Source organism: Bos taurus, chromosome 4, assembly GCF_002263795.3.
Source record: "Bos taurus isolate L1 Dominette 01449 registration number 42190680 breed Hereford chromosome 4, ARS-UCD2.0, whole genome shotgun sequence".
Lineage (NCBI taxonomy): Eukaryota > Metazoa > Chordata > Mammalia > Artiodactyla > Bovidae > Bos > Bos taurus.
The window spans coordinates 4,740,147-4,764,641 of NC_037331.1; the positions used below are offsets into that span (position 1 = coordinate 4,740,147).

The 24,495-nt window shown below is 46.9% G+C and overlaps 1 protein-coding gene across 5 annotated transcripts in view; it reads left to right on the plus strand.

The window, feature by feature from the left end:
- COBL (cordon-bleu WH2 repeat protein) overlaps positions 1–24,495 on the plus strand; it is a 303,653-nt gene that overhangs the window by 157,572 nt on the left and 121,586 nt on the right. For all 5 annotated transcript variants that reach the window (XM_059885790.1, XM_059885792.1, XM_024990960.2 and 2 more), the window contains one exon: positions 6,317–6,499. In XM_059885790.1, coding sequence (XP_059741773.1) covers positions 6,317–6,499 — 183 coding nt within the window. The remainder of the gene's footprint in view (positions 1–6,316; positions 6,500–24,495) is intronic.

Consider the following 24,495-nt stretch of genomic DNA (forward strand, 5'->3'; position numbering starts at 1 on the left):
ATTTATCTCAGAAGCATATTCTAGTCAGAGTTCACAGCGCCCTTCCTGTTTCTAGGGACAGAGGCCCCCTTCAGCTGTGACATGGATGCCTGTAGAGTTGCCTGAGGCGGGTGACGTCAGCAGCTGCAGCAGAGGATACAGTGGGGCCCACACAGATAGGGTGATGCTCACCTTGGGCACTCTCAGTGTCCTGCCCAGTGGATTATGAGTAAATGAGTAAAGAGGAGAACCTGCTCTTTGCAGTCCCTGTGAACCCAAGAATCATTCCAGGGAGACCCAGCACTCCCAGAGCCTTCCCCAGCGCTATAGGGAGCTGTCACGGCAGTGCTGGCCCCGTGGAGACCACTCTGCCTGCACGGATGGTCCTGACAGGTTAGGGGCAGAACTAATTCTTAAGGCCAAACCTACAGTCACCCACCCGCGCCTAGGAGCTCACAGCTTCTCAGGATGGCTGCTTGGAAAACCCTCAGGGTTTGTGCCTCTCCCCAGAGAGAAGCCAAGGGAGTTTGTGTCAGTGAAACAAATGTCGCTGGTGTAGCAGCAGACCAAAGGGTGTTGCAGTCATCATGTCGTCACATTACAGCCACCCAGATGTAAGGGAACTCGGGATGGAAACAGGATCCCCACCATTAAACCAAAGGGTGTTGCAGTCATCACGTCGTCACACTACAGCCACCCAGATGTAAGGGAACTCGGGATGGAAACAGGATCCCCACCATTAAACCAGCAGACTCTGCAGCCACCCACAAGGCAGACCCTGAGAAGACTCAGGATGAGAAAACTCCACAGGAAGCTGGCTTCAGGTGGCTGAGGTAGATGTCCAAGTGATGATTTCAGTGAGCCAGACTTGCCTCTTCCCATATAAAGAGAAGCGTGATGTCTGGTTCTCCTTAATTAACGGCACTCTTTTGATGTTTCGAGTTGCAAAAATCCCTATATATTCTGGCTCCTCCCACCTTAGCTCTTCTGAGCTGTCCGTCAGAGCTCTCAGAAGGGCTGTGTCCCAGGCTTAAGTCCTCAGTTTTGTCTACTGAATAAAACATAATTCTCAACTTTTCAGCTATGCATTTTTTTTCAGTTGAGCCATCCTGAGAACCCATGAGCTCCCAGGGGCGGGGGGTGGGGAAGGGGTGACTGTAGGTTTGGCCTTAAGAATTAGCTCTGCCCCTAACCTACTGAGACCATCACTGCAGGAACAGTGGTCTCCACGGTTGTTGTTCTGGCTGCAATGACAGCAGAAGGAGATCAGGATTCACTAGAATTTAGAGTACATTTCAAACAAAAACAAATATACGTATTTAACTCAAAATTAGATATCTATGGCAAAATGAACAGATCCCAAAGCTGTTTCCCAATCCTCCACCTCCAGCTGTGCATGTGAGATGGGATCAAATTATCATCTTAATTTTTTTTAGTATTTGTTCATGTATGTGGCTCCACCGAGTCTTAGTTGAGGCGTGTGGGATCTTCGATCTTCAGTGAAGGCACATAGGGTCTTCAGTTGCAGCTTGTGTAATTTTAGCTGTGGCATGCAGACTCTTAGTTTCAGCACGCAGGATCTAGCTCCCTGACCAAGGCCCCCTGACCTGGAAGCTGGGATTCTGAGCCACTGGATCACCAGTGAAGTCCCATCTTATCATTTTATACTGAAGGTAATAAATCCGTAGGCTGTCAGTGGTGGTGTGAATTCATGGCATTAGTACTGTTTCCCATCTGACTAGCCCTCCAGTGACCGCAAAGGAGGTGTACACCCCACAGTCTGAAGTCCCACGAGTTCCGGGTCCTAAAGGTTGGTGTAAGGCAAATTCAGAGAAAAAGAAAGCAAGCTGGGCAGTCAGGCAAGAAAAGGGGAATTTATTAGAGGGAAAAGAGAGGGTGACTGGCCCTTAAGGAGAACCAGTGTCCTCCATTTCTGATGGGGTCTTTCTTATGCCCTGCCAATGAAAAATTCTCTGAAGGGATGGTTAAATTTCAGCCTGTAGTTGAGTCCTGTGGTCACGGAGCCAGAGGTCTGGACCTCCTGGTGGAGATTGTAGCTGGTGGTCTCGTAGCTTTGAGAAGGTAGGGCCAGTGAGAAAACAGAATGTCTTTTGGGCAGTTTGGTCAGTCTCGAGGATCACTGATTTTATTCTCTGTTTGCGAGGTCAACATAATGAGCCATCTTAACAATGAGACCTCTTATGGGCCCTGTCAGTAGGGTTTGCTTTATCCCCGTTTTCATTATCCATTGCTCTTTCTTAATGATTTATTGGGCTTCCATCACAGGAGAAAAAAACTAAGAAAATCTGATGTGACTATGAAAGCCAGAACCTGTGAATTTTTCTGCCAACCTTTGTAGGAAGGTATGACTCACTCCCCTATGAGAAACGGATTTGATTTTTTTTTTTTTTTAAATGATATTGAACAGTTTGGACAAGAGCAGGAAATGAGATCCCTCCTGCAGGCAAGCCGTGGTCTGTTCCCCGTGAAACTTGGCCACTGCACAGCAGGAGAAAACCCAACTGGAACAGGAGGCGTGGACCAGGCTGTCTAGACCCCAGGCTACATGGGCCACAGTGCGGTTTACCATCTTATTTTACACTGATATGAATTAGCCTCCCAAACGACATCCAGTACTTAGCAATGTTTCTATCCAAATTATTCTGTGGATTTTTTTTTCTTTATTGTGTGCGCAAATTCCAGGAGTGGGGAAAGAAGGAAACGAGTTAAACCACAAATATCCTCTGGGCAGCCAAGATGTTTTGGCCGCCCCTGGATTGAAAATTGAGAAGCGTTGCTGTGTTTCAGCGATGAGAGGGCTCGGTGGACCGAGAACTAGGGGACACTGACACTGAGGGTGTGAAGCATGGGCTGGGTTTGGGAGAGAGCTGTGTGTGCTCTGTAGAACAGAGTTGGCTAAAAGACCTGTGGTGTCAGAACTCAGCTCTGTTCCAGAGACGTGGACACTGTGAAGCCCGTCAGTGACGGGTGTCAGGACTGGAGACAGCCAGGATCGGTGGCCCTGGGCTCCAACTCTCTGCTGTCAAGGCCATCTCTCTGTGGCCCTGATGAGATCATTCTTACCAAAAATACTTATCAAAGGAGGGAAACCACATATATGGGACACATCTAACGTGACAGAAACACGCTGGGTGCTGACAGCAACTTTGAAGTGAGTGGAAGGTCCTTCGTTTTAAAGATGGAGCTGTTCCTGCTTGTGTGTGCAGGGTGGGCGCTGAGGCAGCCCCCCCACTTCAGGAAAGAGTTGACAGACTCAGAAGTCCCGGTGCTGTAAGGGCAGCAGGGTTACAGAGGAAGAGCCTGAAATAGATATAAAATAGATGTGCTGTGAAGTGCTTTTAACAGAGTGTCTGCACAGAGCCGGGAACATGCTTGGGGCACTGAAGGAACCAAAGTGAGTTGAAAGAGGCGCTGAGGCTTCTGCCAGGCAGGCATAGTTGTGGTGAGGACTGAGGCAAGAAGGACTGGCAGTGCCAGTGTAGACAGGGAAGAGGGAAGAAAAGCAATCAGGGTCAGGAATGCGAGGCACCCTGTCACAAAGTCCATGTTTAAGGGATGCCAATGGGTCTGGGCACGCTCCAGAGATGCAGGCAGTGGATAGGGTTCTCTGCTGTGCTTCACAGGCCTTAACAAACCTCTACAGCATGAGTTTGTATCCTCTCGAATGGGGTGGGGGGCATGCGAGCGAGCCAGCCGTTCAGTGTAATGCATGCCCAGCTCCAGACTTGGGTCAGCCTAGCCCTTGCTCTGGTTTGCTTCATTTACCATCCAGACCCAGCATTGTTGAGTGCACTTAAGTTCTTTTGTCTTTTTCTGTGTTCACAGTTGCAATGGAGGTACGTGTAAGGTAGATGGAAGTATTTAAGAGTTCATTTTGCATTGGCTCATTTGCTTAGTAGGAGATTTCCCTGGTGGCTCAGCGGTAAGGAATCTGCCTGCAGTACAGAAGATGTGGGCTCAATCCCTGGGTCAAGAAGATCCCCTGGAGAAGGAAATGGCAACGCACTCCAGTATTCTTGCCTGGGAAATCCCATGGAGGAACCTGGCAGTCTACAGTCAATGGGGTCACTAAAAAGTCAGACGTGACTTAGCGACTGCTTAGTACACATCTGACGTCTGCAAAACTCGAGGATTTGGGAGAAACAACTGACATTTTTTCTTTACATTTTTATGTGGGAGCCTGGGTTTAGTTTTCTGGGTGTAGGGCTCTTTCCTGTGGGTCCCTGACCTGCTATGGGGATTCTGCTTTTGATTATCAGTATGTTTGATAGCGTCTTGCAGGAAAGCATGAATTGGCATAAGAAGCAGGGATTCCACTTTCCTTTGATGTTAATATTTAAGTACAAGAAAATCTAAGTCTCAAAAATCTTCTCAGGAAACAATACTGATGTAATTGGCAGAACAGAATAGGCTGAGGGCACGTCTTACAGGGCTGCTATTGAGTGGTGAGTTTTCTTTCTATATTTATTTCAAATGTGGTGAGCTGATGGCTCACCCACAAGTTCCTGGTGTGAAATGTAAGGCAGATTTGCCCACCCACTCACTCCTGCTTGTGTGGACTCAAGGGCCCACCAGTTACCAGGAGCTGCTGGGAGCCTGGGACTCGGCTATGACTGCAAAAAGGGAATGGCCACTGTCCTCATGGGGCTCACACCGTAACGGGGGAGAAAAAAAACCATACAAATGCATAATGACCGTAACAGCACATACTGGATGCTCACTTTGTGCCTTGAACTCTCTTAAGCCTCTTTCACCTATTGTAACCCATTTCGTTCTCACCATTTCTCTGGGATGGAGGTACTATTATTGACCTCAATTTTGCAGGAGATAAACTGAGGCAGAGAGAAGTTACGAAACCTCTCCAAGGTCACCCAGCTTATCAGTGGCAAAGTCACGAGTCCCGGCAGTGTGTCCCCTCATCTTCGGCCTGACCACTCCACTGGCCCTCAGTGTGCACCGCATGGAGTGGAGACGTTGGTTCTGGGTCCCCCTCATCTGCAGCCTGACCACTCCACACACTGGCCCTCAGTGTGCACCGCGTGGAGTGGAGACGCTGGTTCTGGGTCCCCTTCATCTGCAGCCTGACCACTCCACACACTGGCCCTCAGTGTGCACCTCGTGGAGTGGAAACGCTGGTTCTGGGTCCCCTTCATCTGCAGCCTGACCACTCCACTGGCCCTCAGTGTGGACCACGTGGAGTGGAGACGCTGGTTCTGGGTCCCCCTCATCTGCAGCCTGACCACTCCACACACTGGCCCTCAGTGTGCACCGCGTGGAGTGGAGACGCTGGTTCTGGGTCCCCTTCATCTGCGGCCTGACCACTCCACACACTGGCCCTCAGTGTGCACCGCGTGGAGTGGAGACGCTGGTTCTGGGTCCCCTGCATCTGTGTACTGACCACTCCACGCACTGGCCCTCAGTGTGGACCGCGTGGAGTGGAAACGCTGGTTCTGGGGAGGGTCAGGGCAGGACAGAGGGCATAGAAGGGTAAGGGATGGGCATCCATTTCGGTTTTAATTTGGAATTAGACTGCTAGTTATCTAAATGCTCTTCCCTGCACTAACACTTGCATTATTCCACTAAATAGAACCTAGGAGGAAGAACTGAAAAAAATACATATATATGCCTTTAGTCTGCTCCCTGGATATAGACGTTGCTCCTTGGGAGCAATTAACTAGGGTGTTAGGTTGAATTTGTTTTCAGTTAATTAGGGATCTGTCATGAAGTACTGCATTTGATGGTCACATGAAATATCCAGGGCAGGCTGTTTATACTGCCCTGTCAATTATTTGAAACTTCCCCAAATTAGGAGAAACCTAAGCCCCTTCCAGGCAGGGGGTGAGATGCTGCTCCAGACGGCCAAGATGCGCTGCTTCTGCGTTCCAGGAGAAACACACCTGTTGATCTGTTCCTTCCCCTTCTCAACATCTAAGTACTCGGTCTGATGGCAGGTCACAAATTTAAGGAGGCAAATTCATCACTGTAGGTGGATCGAGAGTTTTCCATGATTCTCGCTGGTAAGAATTCCTCATACAGATTTAAACAGTCTTGCTGTTTCCTTCACGATTAGCAAAATAAACCTCATACCAGGAACCTGTTTTATAATGGGGTCTGTGGTCACTTTCCCTGGAGAGTGAAAATAGAAGGGTTTTGCTCTCAAACAAAAGTTTTGTGATTCAAACATTGTTTGTCTGTAAAAACGATGATGGAGAAGCTCTGGTGGGCGTTGGGTGTTCAGTTTTCATCTCTGAGCAGTCAAGCATCCAGAAGCATCTCAGAGTAATGCAGGTTTTCTATTTGTCTCTTCCTCCGACAGGGCTGCTTGACGACCCCGAACTCCCCGTGTGTGAATCCACGTTCTGTTATCCTGGGTCCATCCCTCTCTCTTGGCAACATCTCAGGGGTGTCGGTCAAGTCGGACCTGAAGAAGCGCCGGGCACCCCCTCCTCCAACCCTGCCCCGCGCAGGGCCACCTGTGCAAGACAAGACATCAGAAAAGGTAGGGAGAGGGCATCACGTGGACCAGCTAAATGAACCTGTGAGTTCTCTGGAAGGTCCCTGTGTGCAGTGTCATCCTTCAAGCTTGTGGCTCTAGCAACAAGATGGCTCAGGGTGAAAATGTAAGCTTTATTTAGAAGTCTAGGTGAGGTGCTACATTGCTTCAATTAGGGAAGATCAGAAACTATTTTTGTGCCTTCAGTTCTTAAAGGCTTAGACTTGTTGATTAACATTTATCATTAGCTTTGAAATTTAGAGCATGATTGCTTAATGAGAAAATTGCAAGCTCTGTAAGAAATCTGAAGTGTGTTTGAGATAGGAATGACACATAATATTAATGTAATATAGGTGCCCAAATAATCTACATTCACAGCAAAGCTGAGAAGGTGTTTGCATTAGAAATTGGTTTCTACATGACATAACATCTATTTAGGGAGGCCTTGTATCTGTGGAGCCTTCAGAGCAGAGTGACTTTGCACATGACTCTCTCGTGGTGACCGGCAGAGCCTGCATCCTCATAGCTGGCATCTTCCTCTGGGCTTCTTCCTTCATCTGCCTGATGATGTGCCTTGAAACACTATTTGAAATATCAGACCCTCCCTTTCCAGGGGCCAGGACATTATTTGACAAGTTTCCTGGCTTAAAGTGTGACATGGAAAAAGATTATTTGGATGGGGTGTGGGAAGAATGACACCCTGCTGTGGTCAGGATAGACAGTGTGCTCTGGGCTCTTCCAGAGTTGAGCTCCCTGGGCAGCAGCAGGTCTGCTCCACACAGACTCTGAGATACAGGCTGGTCAGCAGTGTAAAGAGAAGGGCGAGTGATTCCACATTGATCTGAGATGGTTCCCGGCACTGCCCCGTGAATGGGGATATTTACATGGAGCCCCTTTAAGCCCAGCTCTCCTCCAGCAGGAGCTGACTCTCTTCACGCTTTCCTCCTACTCAGTGGTGTCACTTGGCTGACCCATGCCTGTTCATCTCATCCTTGGCATCACACCCTGCGAGTCTTGAGGTCCAGGTTCTTTGGGGCTTATTCATAAACTGACTTTACTGTATCGTGGTTAGCAGTCATGTAAGTGGCTCTGTGGCAGTGTCGTGACTTCTCACTTCCTTTCCTTCCTGGCCTGGTTACCTGTCTATCTGTGTATCCATCTGTCTACTCATTGGTCACCTCTCTCAGTCCCTCCAGGGGTGTTCTTTATCCTTGATCTCAGGGACGCCCGGTGCCCATCTACTGGCTTTTCTAGCCACAGCCCTTGAAATTTGTCTGAAAAGCCTGTAACGCAGTGCATTTTAGATGAAGTGTTTTGATTTGTGATCAAACTGGGATCCACTGGAGGAGGGAATGGCAAACCATCCCAGTATATTTGCTGTGAGAACTTCATGAGTTGTATAAAAGGCCCAAAAGATGGGTCCCCCAGATGTCCAATATGCTACTGGGGAAGGTTGGAGGAGAATTACCAATAGCCCCAGAATGAATGGCTGGGCCAAAGCGGATACTATGCTCAGTTATGGATATGTCTGGTGATGAAAGTAAAATCTGATGCTGCAAAGAACATATTGCATAGGAACCTGGAATGTTAGGTCCACGAATTAAGGAAAATTGGATGTGGTCAAGCAGCAGATGGTAAGAATAATCATCGACATTCTAGGAATCAGTGAACTAAAATGAACGGGAATGGGCAAATTTAATTCATATGACTATTTTATATACTATTGTGGGCAAGAATCCCATAGAAGAAATAGAGTAGCCCTTATAATCAGCAAAAGAGTCTGAAATACAGTACTTGGGTGCAACGTCAAAAATGCCAGAATGATCTCGGTTCGTTTCCAAGGCAAGCCATGAAACATCACAGTAATCCAAGTCTATGCCCCTTGGATGGTGAAGAAGCTGAAGTTTATCAGTTCTATGAAGACCTAGAAGACCTCCTAGAACTAACACCTAAATCAGATGTTCCACTCATCATCAGGGATTGGAATCCAAAAGGAGGAAGTCAAGATATACCTGGAGTAACAGGCAAGTAACAGAACAAAATGAAGCAGGGCAAAGGTTAACTGAATTCTGCCAAGAGAATGCTCTAGTGATAGCAAATACACCTTTTCAACAACACAGGAGACTACTTTACACAATGGACATCACCAAATGGTCAATACCAAGATCAAATTGATTATATTTTATGTACCTGAAGATGGAAAAGCTGTATCAAGTCAGCAAAAACAAGATCCGGAGCCTACCCGGAGCACAGACCATCAGTTTCTCATAGCAAAATCCAGGCTTAAACTAAAGAAAACCGGGAAAAACAATAGGCCAGCCAGGTGTGACTTAAATCCCGTATGAATCCGCAGTAGCGGTAATGAATACGTTCAAGGGACGAGATCCAGTTAACAGTGTGCCTAAAGAACTATGGACAAAGGTCTGTAATATTGTACAGAAGGTGGCGAGCAAAACCATCCTGAAGAAAAAGAAAAGCAACAAAGTGGCTATCTGAGGAGGCTTTACAAATAGCAGAAGAACAAAGAGAAGTGGAAAGCAAGGAGAGAGGGAGAAGCATCTCCAGTTAAATGCAGAGTTGCAAAGGTCGCTAGGAGAGACAGGAAGGCCTTCTTTGACGAGCAGTGCTTAATAATAGAAGGAAACAGCAAACAGGGAAAGACTGGAGATCTCTTGAGGAGCATTGCGAACATCATGGAAGCGTTCTGCCCAAAGATGGGCACAATAAAGGATAAAAATGGTAGAGACCCAGTAGATACTGAAGAGATCAAGAAGAGATGGAAAGAATACATGGAAGAACTGTACAAAAAAGATCTTAATGAACCGGATTACTACAATAGTATAGTTAGTCCCCCAGAGCCAGACATTCTGGAGTGCTAAGTGGGCCTTAAGAAGCACTGCTGTTAATAAATCTAGTGGATGTGATGAAATCCTGAATTTAAGAATTCAGATTCTTAAAGGATGATGCCATCAAGGTTTTGCATTCATTATGTCAGTCAATCTGGAAGACCCAGCCATAGCCACAGGACTGGAAAAGGTCAATCCTCATCCCAATACCCAAGAAGGGTAGTACCAAAGAATGTGCTACCTATCAGACAATTGCATTCATCTCCCATGCTAGTAGGGCTTCCCGTGCTAGTAAGGCCATGCTTAAAATCTCGCATGCTAGGCTTCAGCATTCTGTGAACCAGGAATTTCCAGGTCTCCAAGCTGGGTTTAGAGAAGGAAGAAGAGCTAGAGATCAAATTGAAAACATCTGCTGGATTATAGAGGAAGCAATTCCAGGAAAAAAACAGCAATGCCAACAAAGGCCCATCTAGTCCAGGCTGTGGTTTTTCCAGTGGTCATGTGTGGATGTGAGAGCTGGGCCGTAAAGGAAGCTGAGCGCTGGAGAATTGATGCTTTTGGACTGTGGTGCCGGAGAAGACTCTTGAGAGTCCCTTGGACTGCAAGGAGATCAAACCTGTCCACCCAAAAGGAAATCAATCCTGAACATTCATTGGAAGGACTTATGCTGAAGCTGAAGCTCCAATACTTTGGCCACCTAATGCAAAAAACTGACTTAGAAAAGACCCTGATGCTGGGAAAGATGGAGAGCAGAAGGAAAAGAGGGTGTTAGAGGATGAGATGGCTGGATGGAAACCCTTAGGTTTTCATATTTTTAAACACTTTTTTCTTATCAATAAGTTCATTTTTACAGTAGGACCTTATTGTTTATCTGTCCTATATATACTAGCTTATATTTGCTAATCCCAACTCCCAATCCTTCCCTTCCCCAGCCCCTCCGCCCTGGGAACCACACATCTGTTCTCCATGTCTGTGAATCCGATTCTGCTTCGTAGCTGTGTTCATTTGTGCTATATTTTAGATTCTACATAAAAGTGATGTCCTATGGTGTTCTTTCTCTGTCTGACTTACTTCTCTCAGTATGACACTCTCTAGGCCCATCATGTTGCTGCAGATGGCACTATTTCACTCTCTATGGATGATAGTATTCCACTGTGTATGTCTACCGCATCATCTTTATCCACTCATCATTATGGACATTTAGGTTGTTTCCATGCCTTGGCTATTGTAAACAGTGCTCCAAAACTTTGGGGTGTGTGTATTTTTTAATAGCGTTTTCTCTGGATCTGCACCCCAGATGGGGATGGCTAGATAATATGCAAACTCTACGTTTAGTTTCTTAAGGAACCTCCATGCCGTTCTCCATAGTGTCTGCACCAACTTAAATTCCTGCCAACAGTGTAAGAGGGCTCCCTTTTCTCCACACCCTTTCCAGTATTTATTGTTGGTAGACTTTTTGATGGTGGCTCTTCTGACTGGTGTGAGGTGATGCCTCATTGCAGTTTGGATTTGCATTTCTCTACTAATTAGCAATGTTGAGCATCTTTTCATGTACATCTCATCTTTGGAGAAATGTCTATTTATGTCTTCTGCCCATTTTTCAATTGGGTTATTTGTCTTTTTTGTTACTGAATTGTAGGAGCTGTTTGTATATTTTGGAAATTAACCCCTTGCTGGTTGCATCATTTGCAAATATTTTCTCCCAGTCCATAGATTGTTTTTTCATTTTGTTTATGGTTTCCTTAGCTATGCGGCCTCAACATTTTTTTAAAAATTTGTTCCATCCAGAGAAGGTGTTATGTTTTTCAGATTTTAATGTACTTATACAGAGTGGATAAAGTCGACCTGAGTGGGAAAATGTGTATGAAGTAGAGAATCAGGAATTCTGAATGAAAAATAAATAGTACTTGTATACCCTACAGGATGAATAGAGCTCCCTCTGAGGCAATAAAAGCTTTTTTTTTTTTTTTTTTTTAACTGAAATCTGTTTTATTTGGCCCAGAATGAGTGGAGAAATTGGCTCACAGCAGCCATCTCCTTTTTTAAGTATGTGAGTGGCATATGGATTCAATTTAAGCATTTGCTATGAACAGGCTTTTTTTTTTTTCTTTTTAAATGAAAAGATTTTGTTATTTACTAATTTCTGGGAAAGGAACCCAAAAATGTATTGTCATCTTTGGGGAAGAACGTCAATTCCTTCTTCCTGAACTTCCTTCCATATAAAGATAAGATGTTTATTTGGAAAGCCTTATTTATGTGCAACTGCTACTAACATGAATATCCTGAATCAGGAGGAAAGGATTATTTTCAAGGACATGACTAGTTTATAGGAAAATGGGAACCCTTAGGTTTTCATATTTTTAAATACTTTTTTCTTATCAAGTAGTAAAAGACACTTACTCCTTGGAAGAAAAGTTATGACCAACCTAGATAGCATATTCAAAAGCAGAGACATTACTTTGCCAACAAAGGTCCGTCTAGTCAAGGCTATGGTTTTTCCTGTGGTCACGTATGGATGTGAGAGTTGGACTGTGAAGAAGGCTGAGCACCAAAGAATTGATGCTTTTAAACTGTGGTGTTGGAGAAGACTCTTGAGAGTCCCTTGGACTGCAAGGAGATCCAACCAGTCCATTCTAAAGGAGATCAGCCCTGGGATTTCTTTGGAAGGAATGATGCTAAAGCTGAAGCTCCAGTACTTTGGCCACCTCATGCGAAGAGTTGACTCCTTGGAAAAGACTGTGATGCTGGGAGGGATTGGGGGCAGGAGGAGAAGGAGACGACAGAGGATGAGATGGCTGGATGGCATCACTGACTTGATGGACGTGAGTCTGAGTGAACTCCGGGAGTTGGTGATGGACAGGGAGGCCTGGCGTGCTGCGATTCATGGGGTCGCAAAGAGTCAGACACGACTGAGTGACTGAATTGAACTGAACTGAGTATTAAAAATTCAGTACAGTCACCCCTTCCTATCTGTGGGTTCCCCGTCCTCAGATTCAACCAATTGTGGATCAAAAAAAAAATCCAGAAACTTTCACAAAGCAAAGTTTCTATTTGCTGGCAACTGTGTGCGTAGCATTTACATTGTATTTTTATGTCATCTAAAGATCCCCTGAAGGAGGGCATGACAACCCACTCCAGTGTTCTTGCCTGGGAAATCCCATGGACGGTGAAGCCTGGTGGGCTACAGTCCATGGGTTGCAAAGAGTCAGACATGAATGAGTGACTAACACTCATCTAGAGATGACATCTAGAGATGATTTAAGGTACACAGGGGGATGTGCACAAGTTATATGCATATACTTCAGACTTCAGCCCCTGAGCATTTTGGTGTCTGAGAGGGTCCTGGAGTCCATCCTCCATGGAGACTGGGGGGCAACTGTATTGACTTATTTGGATCTTAAAGGCAAAGTACTTTCAGCCATCTTCCAGGTCAACTGAAACTTTAAAAAATGTAATGTTTGTCATAGAATTTGTTATCCCATTATACATTCATGATTTGAGTCTTTGTTTTTTCTAAAAGTACTTTTCAAGAATGTTTTCCCAGAGGTGTTTGAGCCAGTGAGAGAAATGCATGGCGTCCTTGTCCAAGCCAGTCAGCAGAAAGATCAGGGAGATGGGTGAAGCCTCACAAATCAGTGAGATTTGTGAACTGCTCACTGCCTCAGATCTTCACCTCTCGTCTCAGTGCCTTGAGTGAAGTTTTCATTACTCGGGATGTTCAGACAGGAATGATATACCTTAGGGCACCCCATGCCAGGTCAGTATTTTTCAAGTTTGAGTGAGCCTCGGAATCACCCCAAAAGGGCTTGTGAAAACATGTTTACCTTGGCTCCACCTTGAGGGTTTCTGATTCAGTAGTTCTGGGGTGGAGCCTGAGAATTCAAGGTTCACCAGGTTCCCAGGTGAACCCCACTTTGAGAACCAATACTGCATAGACCTCTCCCTTCCCCACCTATCTGCCCAGAATTTAGACCAATCAGATGTGAGAGCAGTGTTTCTACTCAATAGAAGTATTTTTTTAAACAGATCTGGAGAGAGTCTTCCATTGAAAAATTACTATCATCCTGCACCATTAGCTGAGGCCTAAAGTAATTTATTGAATTGGGCAAAAAGTTTGTTCAGGTTTTTCCATAACATCTTGCAAAAAAGTCTGAATGAACTTTTTGGCCAAGCCAGTGTGAAGAGACATGAGCAGGTCCCACTTCTTCTCACTGGGATCCAGGAAGGTTCACGTGAATCAACAGAGGAACAGCTTGTTCCGGGTGGGATCTTTCTCTCTCTTCCATGTTTGGGGTCTAAACTATCCTCCCCGCACCTCACTCCAGGCTGGTGTGACCCCTTGCCCTGCCCCTTTTCCAGGGGCTGACATTCCTGCCTGCTAGTCTGTGTTTGAGACAGAGCAAGTCTTAGAGGCTGACCAAGGCGACTTGCCTTCCTATGCAGATATTTCTACCCTGAGGCTGCCCTGGGATCAGCATGGGCTCAGATCGTGGGTGGGGAACACAGGTACCTGGGTGGATATCCTTCCGCTCACTCGCTGGTCCCCGGTTTCCTCCTCTGCAAAATGAAAGAAAACTGAAAGTGAAGTCGTGTCCGACTCTTTGTGACCCATGGACTGTAGCCTACCAGGTTTCTCCGTCCATGGAATTTTCCAGGCAAGAATACTGGAGTGGGTTGCCATTTCCTTCTCCAGGAGATCTTCCCGACCCGGGGATTGAACCTGGGTCTCCCTCCTTGTGAGCAGACGCTTTACCCTCTGAGCCACCAGGGAAGTACTGCAAAATGGGAATGATCCGAACAGCTACCCCAGGCACGCAGAGAAGAGGTCAGAGCGAGGACCCTGGAGCTGCTTCCTGGATTCAGATCCCAGCAGCTGTCATTGCTGGGAACGTGACCTTGGCAGCTTACTCCACTTTTGAGCCTTGTTTTCTTAGGTGTGCAGACTGCTCTGCAGAATGGAGGTGAGAGCTGGACCCAGCACCCTGGGGAGTGGAGGAGCCAGAGGGTCTGGACAGCGCCCCCTCCCCAAAAGTTTGCCTTAACCAAGTGGCAGATTGTATTTAAAAATCAAACTTTATTGCTAGAGATACCAATTGTGAAAAGAGGCCAAGCCCCTGAGGCAGGCTTACTCTGTTAAAGGATGCCTCCTTATCTGGGTGGCATTTTCCCCTCTGGGCACAAACCTGATATACCCCATTTATTAGCTCACACCTTCGAGGGCTGCAGAGGGAACACTTGTCATCCCTTGGGAGCCCCTGCTTGAGAAGAAGAGACTAGTGCAGAGTTGTGCTTCTTACTCAGGTGACTCAATTCACCTATTAAAGCAAGAAACAACCCCATGAGCCACAGTGGTCCACATCTCATTTGTGTGACCCCTGGCGGTTTAATGAGAGCTTTATTTCACTTTTAACCTCTGTCCATTGATTAAAAGTAGTAACTTGTAGAAGTCTGCTAAAACAGTGCTGTGTCTAATTTTAGCGGTCATCATCTACAAACGTGGAATAAACAGCTAGCCATTAATTTATGCAGCCAATATCCAGTTATTATACACCTGCTTTTATGATAATTACAACTGTGAATCTTTTTATAAGTGGAAGTAATTCAAAAAATATTTTGGTTATTCAAGCTTTCTTGCTTCCTATATTATTTGAATTATGGCATTCATTATGCTCAGCTCCATATAATCCAACATGACAGTGTGTTTGTACATTATCTCCAGTTTATTGCCTTGAGATGAAAATAACTTGTGATGTTAACTATTAAGCTGAGAGATGAGGGAGACTTGTGTTATGATTGGTTATTAGTATAACCCAAGATGGAACTTTCTATGAAATATATGCCTGTGTATTCAATAAATATTTTTGAACAGCTGCCTTGTGCACGGCCCTGCACTTGGAAACATGAATTGATATTCATTACTGTAATATCTCAGTCTAATGTACACTGAAGAACACAGTAGTTGGTGTAAAAAAAAAAAAAACGATATTTGCAAATGTTGGGAATTTAATGGAAATAGCTACATTTTCTGGATCTGGTAATTAGAATGTTATAGGAAATCATAAAATTCTGCTGGCTAGACTCCCAAAGACACATTTCATCAAGAGCTGGGGTATTCGCCTGGCTGCGGTCAAGGTGTTCTTCCATTGCAGTGGCTCTGCTCCGGCGGGTGTGGTCCTGACTCGCTCTGCCTCCCGGGCCAGAGCAGCGGGAAGGCCTGCGGCCGCCCTGATGACCCTGGTTCCGGGCAATCTACGGGCAGCAGGGGCATGGCCCTGGGAGGTCAGGCCACACAGCCAGCGGTCCCAGGTCCAGTCTCCTTTCCTGTTAGGACTGATGGTTTTTGCCTAGTGGAATGAGCATGCAGAAGATGCTGAGGCCCAAGTGATGCTTGCCTTGAAGTCATTGCTTGTCACCCTTCTGGCCTCCGCCTGTGAAGGCCCCTCTGTTTCCTATCACACAGCTCATGGCGGCGGTTCATTTGTTTCTGGAGAAGTGGATGATATTTGGTGACATTTTAGAAGTTATTTTTTGTAATAACTGAAGACCTTTGACTACAGCTGGCATGTCAGCAGCACCTCACACGTGCAGGGCTTGGCGGATGAGCTTCCTGCAGTGCTGGGGTGAAAAGAGAGGGAGGTGAATGGGGAGGGGCTCAGCAGAGAGGAGTGGTCCCTCAATTTGCCTTGTGCATCAGACGAGGCTCAGAAAGGGAGAGGCCCAGAAAGGGATGACAGGGACAAGGTCTCAGATCCACAGGCCCTCTCCTGCGTACACTTTCCATCCCACTTATCCATGAGTCCTGATCCAAATCCTGCCCTGCCCCAGCCCCCTTACTCCCAGTGCTCTGGTCCAGGCTCTCCTGAGTCCCAGGGAGGATTCCCGTTGCCATGGCCACCTCACTGGTCCCTGCATCTGCCCACCCTTCCCCGCTGGACTGCTCTCCACACCACTGCTAGGGCCACACTCGTCACAACAGGAGGAGGATCGTTTGTGACTTTTCTTAAGGCCTCTGATGGCTTCATCTCGGCCTGAGTCCCAGTGCTCCGGGCGGGTCACCGCCGGTGTCCCCAGCCCTCCGGCCTCCCCCTCCATCTCCAGCAGGCCCTCCCATTCTCGCTGCCCCCACCCTGTCCGGTGTCCCCACCAGGTGCATCTCTGGGGCCCTTGCCCCATGTCACTCTCTGTGTCCTTCCCCTGTTCCGTTTGTCTTGTAGCCACTAATGTGTCAGCCCTGGAAGGAGGTTTTATTTCTTTATTCACTGACCTGTCTCCAACGTCTCACACCAAGCCATTCCATCAGTAAATGTTTACATTAACTGTGTCATACATGCATCACTCATGTATCAGCTGCCTATCGATGGGCCCTCTCTAAGTGAAAAGCACTGATTTCAGAACGTATATGCAGTTGGCTAAAGGATTGCTTTGCTCCAGAAGCCCGTTGAGAAAGGGCAGCTCCTCCAGACCACGCCTGCAGTGCCGAGCTGGAAATGGCCTTGCACGGTCTGCTGTGGACCCGAGCAGGCGCAGGGACGGCGGGCGTGGGGGTGGGGCCAAGTAGCGAGCACCTTGGGGAGTAGGGGGCCCTCTGAGACGGGAAGGCTCATCGCTGCCTCCAGTCCTCGGAAGGAGGGGCAGAACAGGGCACGTGACACGGAGCTCCGCCTCCTGGAGCCTCGTGAGGAGCAGCAGGGCTGGCAGAGGGGCGCGGTGCCCAGAGCTGGGGCGGGGGCTGGGGACGCCCCTCGTGCACCGGCGCTCTTCTGCTCAGTGGGTGCAGAGACACCACAGTGTGGAGATAAAGGGGGAGATGCAGACGGAGCCCAGCACAGCGGAGCTCTAGTTCCTTCTCTCCCTCAGCCCGTCCGTCCACCTCTCCCCTCTTCTTGTATTCAGTCTTTTCCTACAGCCCACATTTTTCTGTTATCTGTATATCCTCTTAGATTTCCTTCTGTCAGGTTGGTCTTCCAAAGCTTCTCACTCATGTTTCTTCAGAATAATGCCCATAATGTATGCATGTGTGTGACACCATTTTCACCATATATATGGAATTCTCCAGGCAAGAATACTGGAGTGAGAAGCCATTTCCTTCTCCAGGGGATCTTCCCAACCCAGGGATCGAACCCAGGTCTCCTGCATTGCAGGCAGATTCCATCTGAATCCCCAGGGAAGCCCTATGTAAAGTATGTGCGTGCATGCTAAGTTGCTTCAGTCATGTCTGACTTTGCAACCCCATGGACTGTAGCCTGCCAGGCTCCTCTGTCCATGGAGTTTTCCAGGCAAGAATACTGGAGTAGGTTGCCATGCCCTCCTCCAGGGGCATGGAGGCATTGAACCCAGTATCAGACCTGTGTCTCTTACATCTACCTGCATTGGCAGGCGGGTTCTTTACCACCGGCACTACCTGTACACTTCCCCACAAATGGTTCGATTTTACCATCAGTGCCATCCTGGCACGTTTGCTGAGGATGACGTCCCTTCTCCATGTGAGTGAGGGGACTCAGAGGCCACACAGCCCAGGACAGTGAAGTCAAATCAGCCCCGCTCTGCTTCCTGCAGCCCCACTGGCTGTCCCCCTTGCAGATCACCCCCTTAACCAGAGGAGAGCGCAGCCCTCCTTCACCTGCAAACACCTTTCCTCTGGGAGTTTGTAAGAGATAGACCAGACATGGGAGAAGAAGAGCGTGTCAGCAGGAAGTTGTCGGGGGGGTTTCTGTGTCTCTAGGGCTGGCCCTGGAGTTTGAACAGACTTGCCATCACAGGCCCAGGCCAGCAGCTGGAACTTTCTCTTGCATGTGGCAGGAGTCCCCTCATCCACCACTGAACAAGACCACACCCTTCAGCGTCCATCTGTCTGCAGAGCCTTGGGAGGGCTGTTTCCTTTCCATTTTGTAGTGCCTTTCCCTCCAGTGGAGGTCAGGAACAGGACAGAGAGCACATTTTGTGTCCAGCTCGAGGTCAGTCCCTAACAATGTGGCTTCCCAGAGGAGCTGAGTGAACCCAACTCCCTGCCCTGGCCTCCTAGACCCCAGGCAGTAAAGCCCCTCCTCTGTCCTCCAGGAAGGAAGGGAGGCCTCCATCCAGCATCTCGCCCTGGCAGACCTTGTAGCTCCTTCTGTGTATTGTCTCTGAGCTTTGGGGGAATGTTTCTTAGGAAAATTCAGAAGTCTTACTCAAACCAAGACACGCAAGCATCTTCTCCCCACAGCAGGGCCCCACTCCAGAGTTTGGATCCCAAGCAGGTGCAATGAGTGACTTCCTGCCCAAAGAAAACTCACTTTTCCCAACTGCATCCTCCCCATTAGCAGAGCACAAAGTCTCCTTGATTTGTTGGGGGCAGTGCATAGCCTTCTGCATGGCTTCTGTCCCTCTTCATTGGAGAAGGATCTGGTCCAAGACATTGTGATGCAGAATGCATCTTGCAGCGTTTGTGATTTCCCAGTTCGGGGTCTGTTAGGACTACCCTTGTTGTCAGCTCTTCTCAGAGAAATCCTCAGCAGAGGTCGGTGATGTGTTAGTATGTGAAGGGACCCCTGGTGACAGTCCAGAGAAGCCCACAGCACCTCATCCCTGCCCATGGTCTCAGCACACAGCACGGATCTACTGTGCACTTGGCCAGTCCTGGGACAGTAACGTATCCCTCATTCAGTCCCAGGCTTCACTCACAGACAGGCAGCAGACCCCCATAAGCACTTGAGTAGCAGAGAGAAGTGTGCGCTAAGGAGACTCAGGGGAGACCACACAAACTTGCCTCCAGGCTCAGTAAATGAGTCATCTGTCTAGGGGGAGCTCTCTGGCGACAAGTCCAGGGAGATGAGCTTTGTGTTTTGTTTAGGTTTGTTTGTTTTTTTAATCATATAGGTGTTGTTTCATTCTTTAATTTTTATTGGAGTTTAGTTGCTTTACAATGCATCAGTTTCTACCTTATAGCAAAGTGAATCAGCCATATGTATACATATATTCCTTCTTTTTTGGATTTCCTTCCCATTTAGGTCACCACAGAGCACTGAGTAGAGTTCCCTGTGCTATACAGTAGGATTACATTAGTTATCTATTTTATACATAGTAGTGTATATATGTCAATCACAATCTCCCCGTTACTCCCACCCTCCTTTTCCCCTTGGTGTCCATACTACATTCATTCTCTACATCTGTCTCTATTTCTGCTTTGCAGATAAGTTCATCTGTTATCATTTTTCTAGTTTCCACATGTAAGTGATATTATACAGTACTGTTTTTCTCTTACTTCACTGAGTATGGCAATCTCTAGGTCTATCCACATCTCTGCAAATTGCACAATATTCCATTGTATATGTGTATCACACCATATTTTTCCACTTCATCTACTGATGGACAAAATCTCTTTACAAAATTCAACACTCGTTTATAATAAAAACTCTCAGAAAGTGGGCAAAGAGGAAACCTACCTCAACATAATAAAAGCCATATATGACAAGTCCACAGCAAACATTATTCTCAATGGTGAAAAACTGAAAACATTTCCTCTAAGATCATGAACAAGACAAGGGTGCCTATTCTCTAAACTATTATTCAACATAGTTTTGGAAGTCCTAGCCATGGCAATCAGAAGAGAAAGAATAAAAGGAATACGAAGTGGAAAAGGACAGTTGAAACTATCACTGCTTGCAGATGACACAATAATATACATAGAAAACCCAAAAGATACTACCAGAAAATTACTAGAGCTAATCAGTGAATATGGAAAAGTTGTAGGATACAAAATTAATGCAAGAAATCTCTTGCATTCCTATACACTAACAACAAAAGATCAGAAAAAGAAATTAAGGAAAATATACCATTTGCTATTGCAATAGAGAGAGCAAAATATGAATAAACCTACATAAGGAGGCAAAGGACCTGTAAGATACTAATGAAAGAGATCAAAGATGACACAAGCAAATGGAGAGCTATACCATGTTTTGGGGTTGGAAGAATCACTGTTGTGAAAATGGCTATTCTACCCAAAGCAGTCTAAAGATTTAATGCATTCCTTGTCAAATTACCAAGGGTATTTTTCACGAATTGGAAGAAAAAATTTTATAATTTGAATGGAAACACAAAAAGCAATCTTGAGAAAGAAAAACAGAGCTGGAGAATGCAGGCACCCTGACTTCAGACTATACTACAAAGCTACAATAATCAAGACAGTATGGTACTGGCACAAAAAACAGAAATATAGATTGATGGAACAGGATAGAAAACTCAGAAATAAACCCATGCACCTAGATTCACCTAAAGTATGACAGAAGAGGCAAGAATATACAATGGAGGAAAGACAGTCTCTTCAATAAGTGGTGCTGGGAAAACTGGACAGCAACATGTAAAAGAATGAAATTAGAACACTTCCTGTCATACACAAAAATAAACTCAAAATGGATTAAAGACCTAAATGTAATGCTATAAAACTATAAAACTCTTAGAGGAAAAGAGAACATTCTTTAACACAAACCACAGCAAGATTTTTTTTGACCCAGCTCCAAGAGTAATGAAAATTAAAAAAAAAAAAAAAAAACACAAGCAGGACATAATTAAACTTACAAGCTTTTGCACAGCAAAGGAAACCATAAAAAAAAGACAGTCTTCAGAATGGGAGATACTCTTTGCAAAGAATGTGATTGACAAAGGATGAATCTCCAAAATATACAAACAGCTCATGCAGCTCAATATAAAAATGAAGAAGAAACAACCAAATCGAAAAATGGGCAAAAGATCTAGATAGACATTTCTCCAAGGAAGAATTACAAATGGCCAACAGGAACATAAAAAGATTCCCAACATCACTAGTTTTTAGAGAAAGACAAATCGAAACTACAATGAGGTATCACCTGACACTGGTCAGAATGGCCATCAACAAAAAAATCCACTAACAATAAATGCTGAAGAGGGTGTGGAGAAAAGGACCCCCCCAGACTGTCGGCAGTGTAAACTGATACAGCCACTGTGGAGAACAGTATGGAAATTCCTTAAAAAGCTAAAACTAGAGTTGCCATATGATCCAGCAGTCCCACTCCTGGGCATATACCCAGAGAAAACCATAGTTCAAAGAGTGCTGTTCACTGCAGCACTGTTTATAATAACTCCAATGCAGAAACAACCTAAATGGTCCTGTTTGACTTAGTGACTCACATGAATGATGCAGCTGGAGGCTGATGTGGACGAAGCAGACGGACAGGAGGACAGAGAGACCAGGCGTGCTGGCAGGGCTTCAGCGGGTGGGGTTCGGGCTCCGTGCAGGATTCTAGTGGCCCTGAGATGTCGTTGCGATGGTCCCTGTGCTGTGGGCCCTGGACAAGAGTCACCCATCCCCAGGTCTTGTCAGCCCCTCCTCCTGTCCAGGGCTGGCCTGGGGCCCGCTGTGTCCAGGGCAGGAACCCCTAAGGAAGGTGAGTGGATGCTGGGGGTGAGGCACCACCACGTTTCCGGCAGCCTGAGCCACACCAGCAGGAGCGTGGCGATGGGGAGCGCTGGTACTGATGACGTCTGCCCCAGGCGGCCGTGTGTCTGAGCCATACCGTGAGAGAAACAGCTAACCATGCCCAGAGGAGAACACTCTCGGGATTAGGGAGTCTGGGAATGACCACCCCTTATTTCTAAAAACAGCGGAATTTAAAATATTAGAATATTGAGAAAGGGAAGGTCTCGCTGGAACATGACAGCGAGAAACAATCTGCCTTCAATGCGGGAGACCTGGGTTTGATCCCTGGGTTGGGAAGATCCTCTGGAGAAGGGAAAGGCTACCCACTCCAGTATTCTTGCCTGGAGAATTTCATGGACTGTATAATCCATGGGGTTGCTAAGAGTCGGACATGACTGAGTGACTTTCACTTCACTTCACTTCACCTCTTTAAAGTCCCCATCTCCAGGTGCAGTCACGTTCTGAGGTCCCAAGGGTTAGGGCTTCAACATGTGCATTTTGTGGAGGCAGAATTCAGTCCATAACAAAAGAATACTGAGTTTCTGTTTTCATGTAAACCAGTTTTCTTGGCCATAAGGAATTCAAGGACAAATGACATATAATATTTTAAAAGTTCTCAATATTTAATTGGTATAAAAATGTCCTGTATAATTGGTATAAAAATGTGTCCAGACATTTGAGTTTATGTGCTCAGGCCCCAGAAGATAGGATGGGAAGCAACATGTGAGCATGCTGCAAATGTTTGGTTTAGTGCACAGGGGAAGAATTTTTTGTCGGGCAGTCACAGGAGGAAGCGGTGAGTATGTGGGGGAAACACGGGGTGGCAGATTTAGCACTTGCTGATGTTGTCATGGAGATGCCGCTTCACGATCTTAAATGGTCTCACCCCCTCTTGTGGAGTCAGGGTCACATCTAATGGCTCACGGGGCCCCTGAAGCGTACGTGACTTGCTCAAGGTCACAGCAGTGAGAAAACTAAGGAGTAAGGCTGAAGCACTGTCTCTGGACAGCCTCGTGGACTCTGACGTGGCCTGAATTTTTACCTCAAATAGTGCCTGCCGACAGCTGTGTTACAGTGGCCAGTCTTCTTGGACCGCCCTCGCAGAACTCCGTCAGGGAGCTTGAGCTCTCACCGTTCCTGAGGCTCAGCACTGGACTCAGGGTGTCTGCACGGGTCCGTTCAGCTGAGGCCTCTCTTGGTTCGTTGACAGCCGTCCTCCTGCTGTGTCCCCACGTGTGTGTGTGTCCACCCTTCTTCTGTGGGATACCAGTCATTTGGGTTGGGAGCCACCCCGATGACCTCATTTTAACTTGATCACATCTTTAAAGGGGCTTCCCTCGTGGCTCAGCTGGTAAAGAATCTGCCTTCAATGCGGGAGACCTGGGTTTGATCCCTGGGTTGGGAAGATCCTCTGGAGAAGGGAAAGGCTACCCACTCCAGTATTCTTGCCTGGAGAATTTCATGGACTGTATAATCCATGGGGTTGCTAAGAGTCGGACACGACTGAGTGACTTTCACTTCACTTCACTTCACCTCTTTAAAGTCCCCATCTCCAGGTGCAGTCACGTTCTGAGGTCCCAAGGGTTAGGGCTTCAACATGTGCATTTTGTGGAGGCAGAATTCAGTCCATAACAAAAGAATACTGAGTTTCTGTTTTCATGTAAACCAGTTTTCTTGGCCATAAGGAATTCAAGGACAAATGACATATAATATTTTAAAAGTTCTCAATATTTAATTGGTATAAAAATGTCCTGCGCACCCCCCCACACAAATCCCAGAGAATGGCCCTCGTGGGACCTCGTGGGGATGGGGAGAGTGTGACACAGAATCAAATATAGTGACAGCAGCCTATCCCATGGGAAGCCCCCACAGGCACTGCTGATTTTGATCCAGACGGTCCCACCTGATCCTCATCTCTGGGAGATCATCAGATTGGTCCAGTCAGGGGCCAGAGGCTAGACTGGGTGAAGGTGTCACTTCTAACTTCCTTCCTTGCTGGGTGGTACGTGGATCATGGGTCAAGTCCTAGTGGGAAAAGATTGTGAGCCCAGCCAGGAGTGTTTAAATGTTATATCAGTTTCAATTGAGAGGTCATGTGTCCAGACCGACCTCATAGAGCATCCCCTCACCAGCACAAAGCCCTTCCATGGCTCATGGGCAGAGAAGGCGCCTCATCTGACAGCTAACCGGCCCCAAGGTTAGCGTGAAACAGTTATAATGACCAGGTCCCGTTCAGTGCTGCCTGCGTTTCAGCTACAGTGCTCAGCCTTGATGTACATCAGTTAACTGCATCTTTGTAATATCTCTGCACTGCTCTTATCTTCGTTGTGCCAGTGACAACACTGAGATTCCCTGAGGGGAAAGGGGGTCACAGGGTCACCCAGGGTCTTCAGGTGTCTCCTGCAGGGAGCTGTCCTGCGTGGGTGCTGAGCAGGGTCAGAGGGAACCAGGCAGCCGTGGCGGGTGGTGGGGGGGATTGGGGGTTTGCTCCAGTGAGACATGCAGGCTCCAGTCCCCGCTGTGCAGGAGGAGGCGTAGAGGAGGGCAGCACGCATTCTGCTAGGTGGTCGCCTCTGATGCAGATTCTCAAGTGAGATGGAAGAGCTCGCTAATTCCCTCTTCATTGCCACGGAGATCATGTGTTTGCTGTTGGAGAACTGAAACCCAAAGATTAAAAGCTATCCTAAAAATCTTGAAGGAAGCTTCTGTTTCTGCTCCATGGC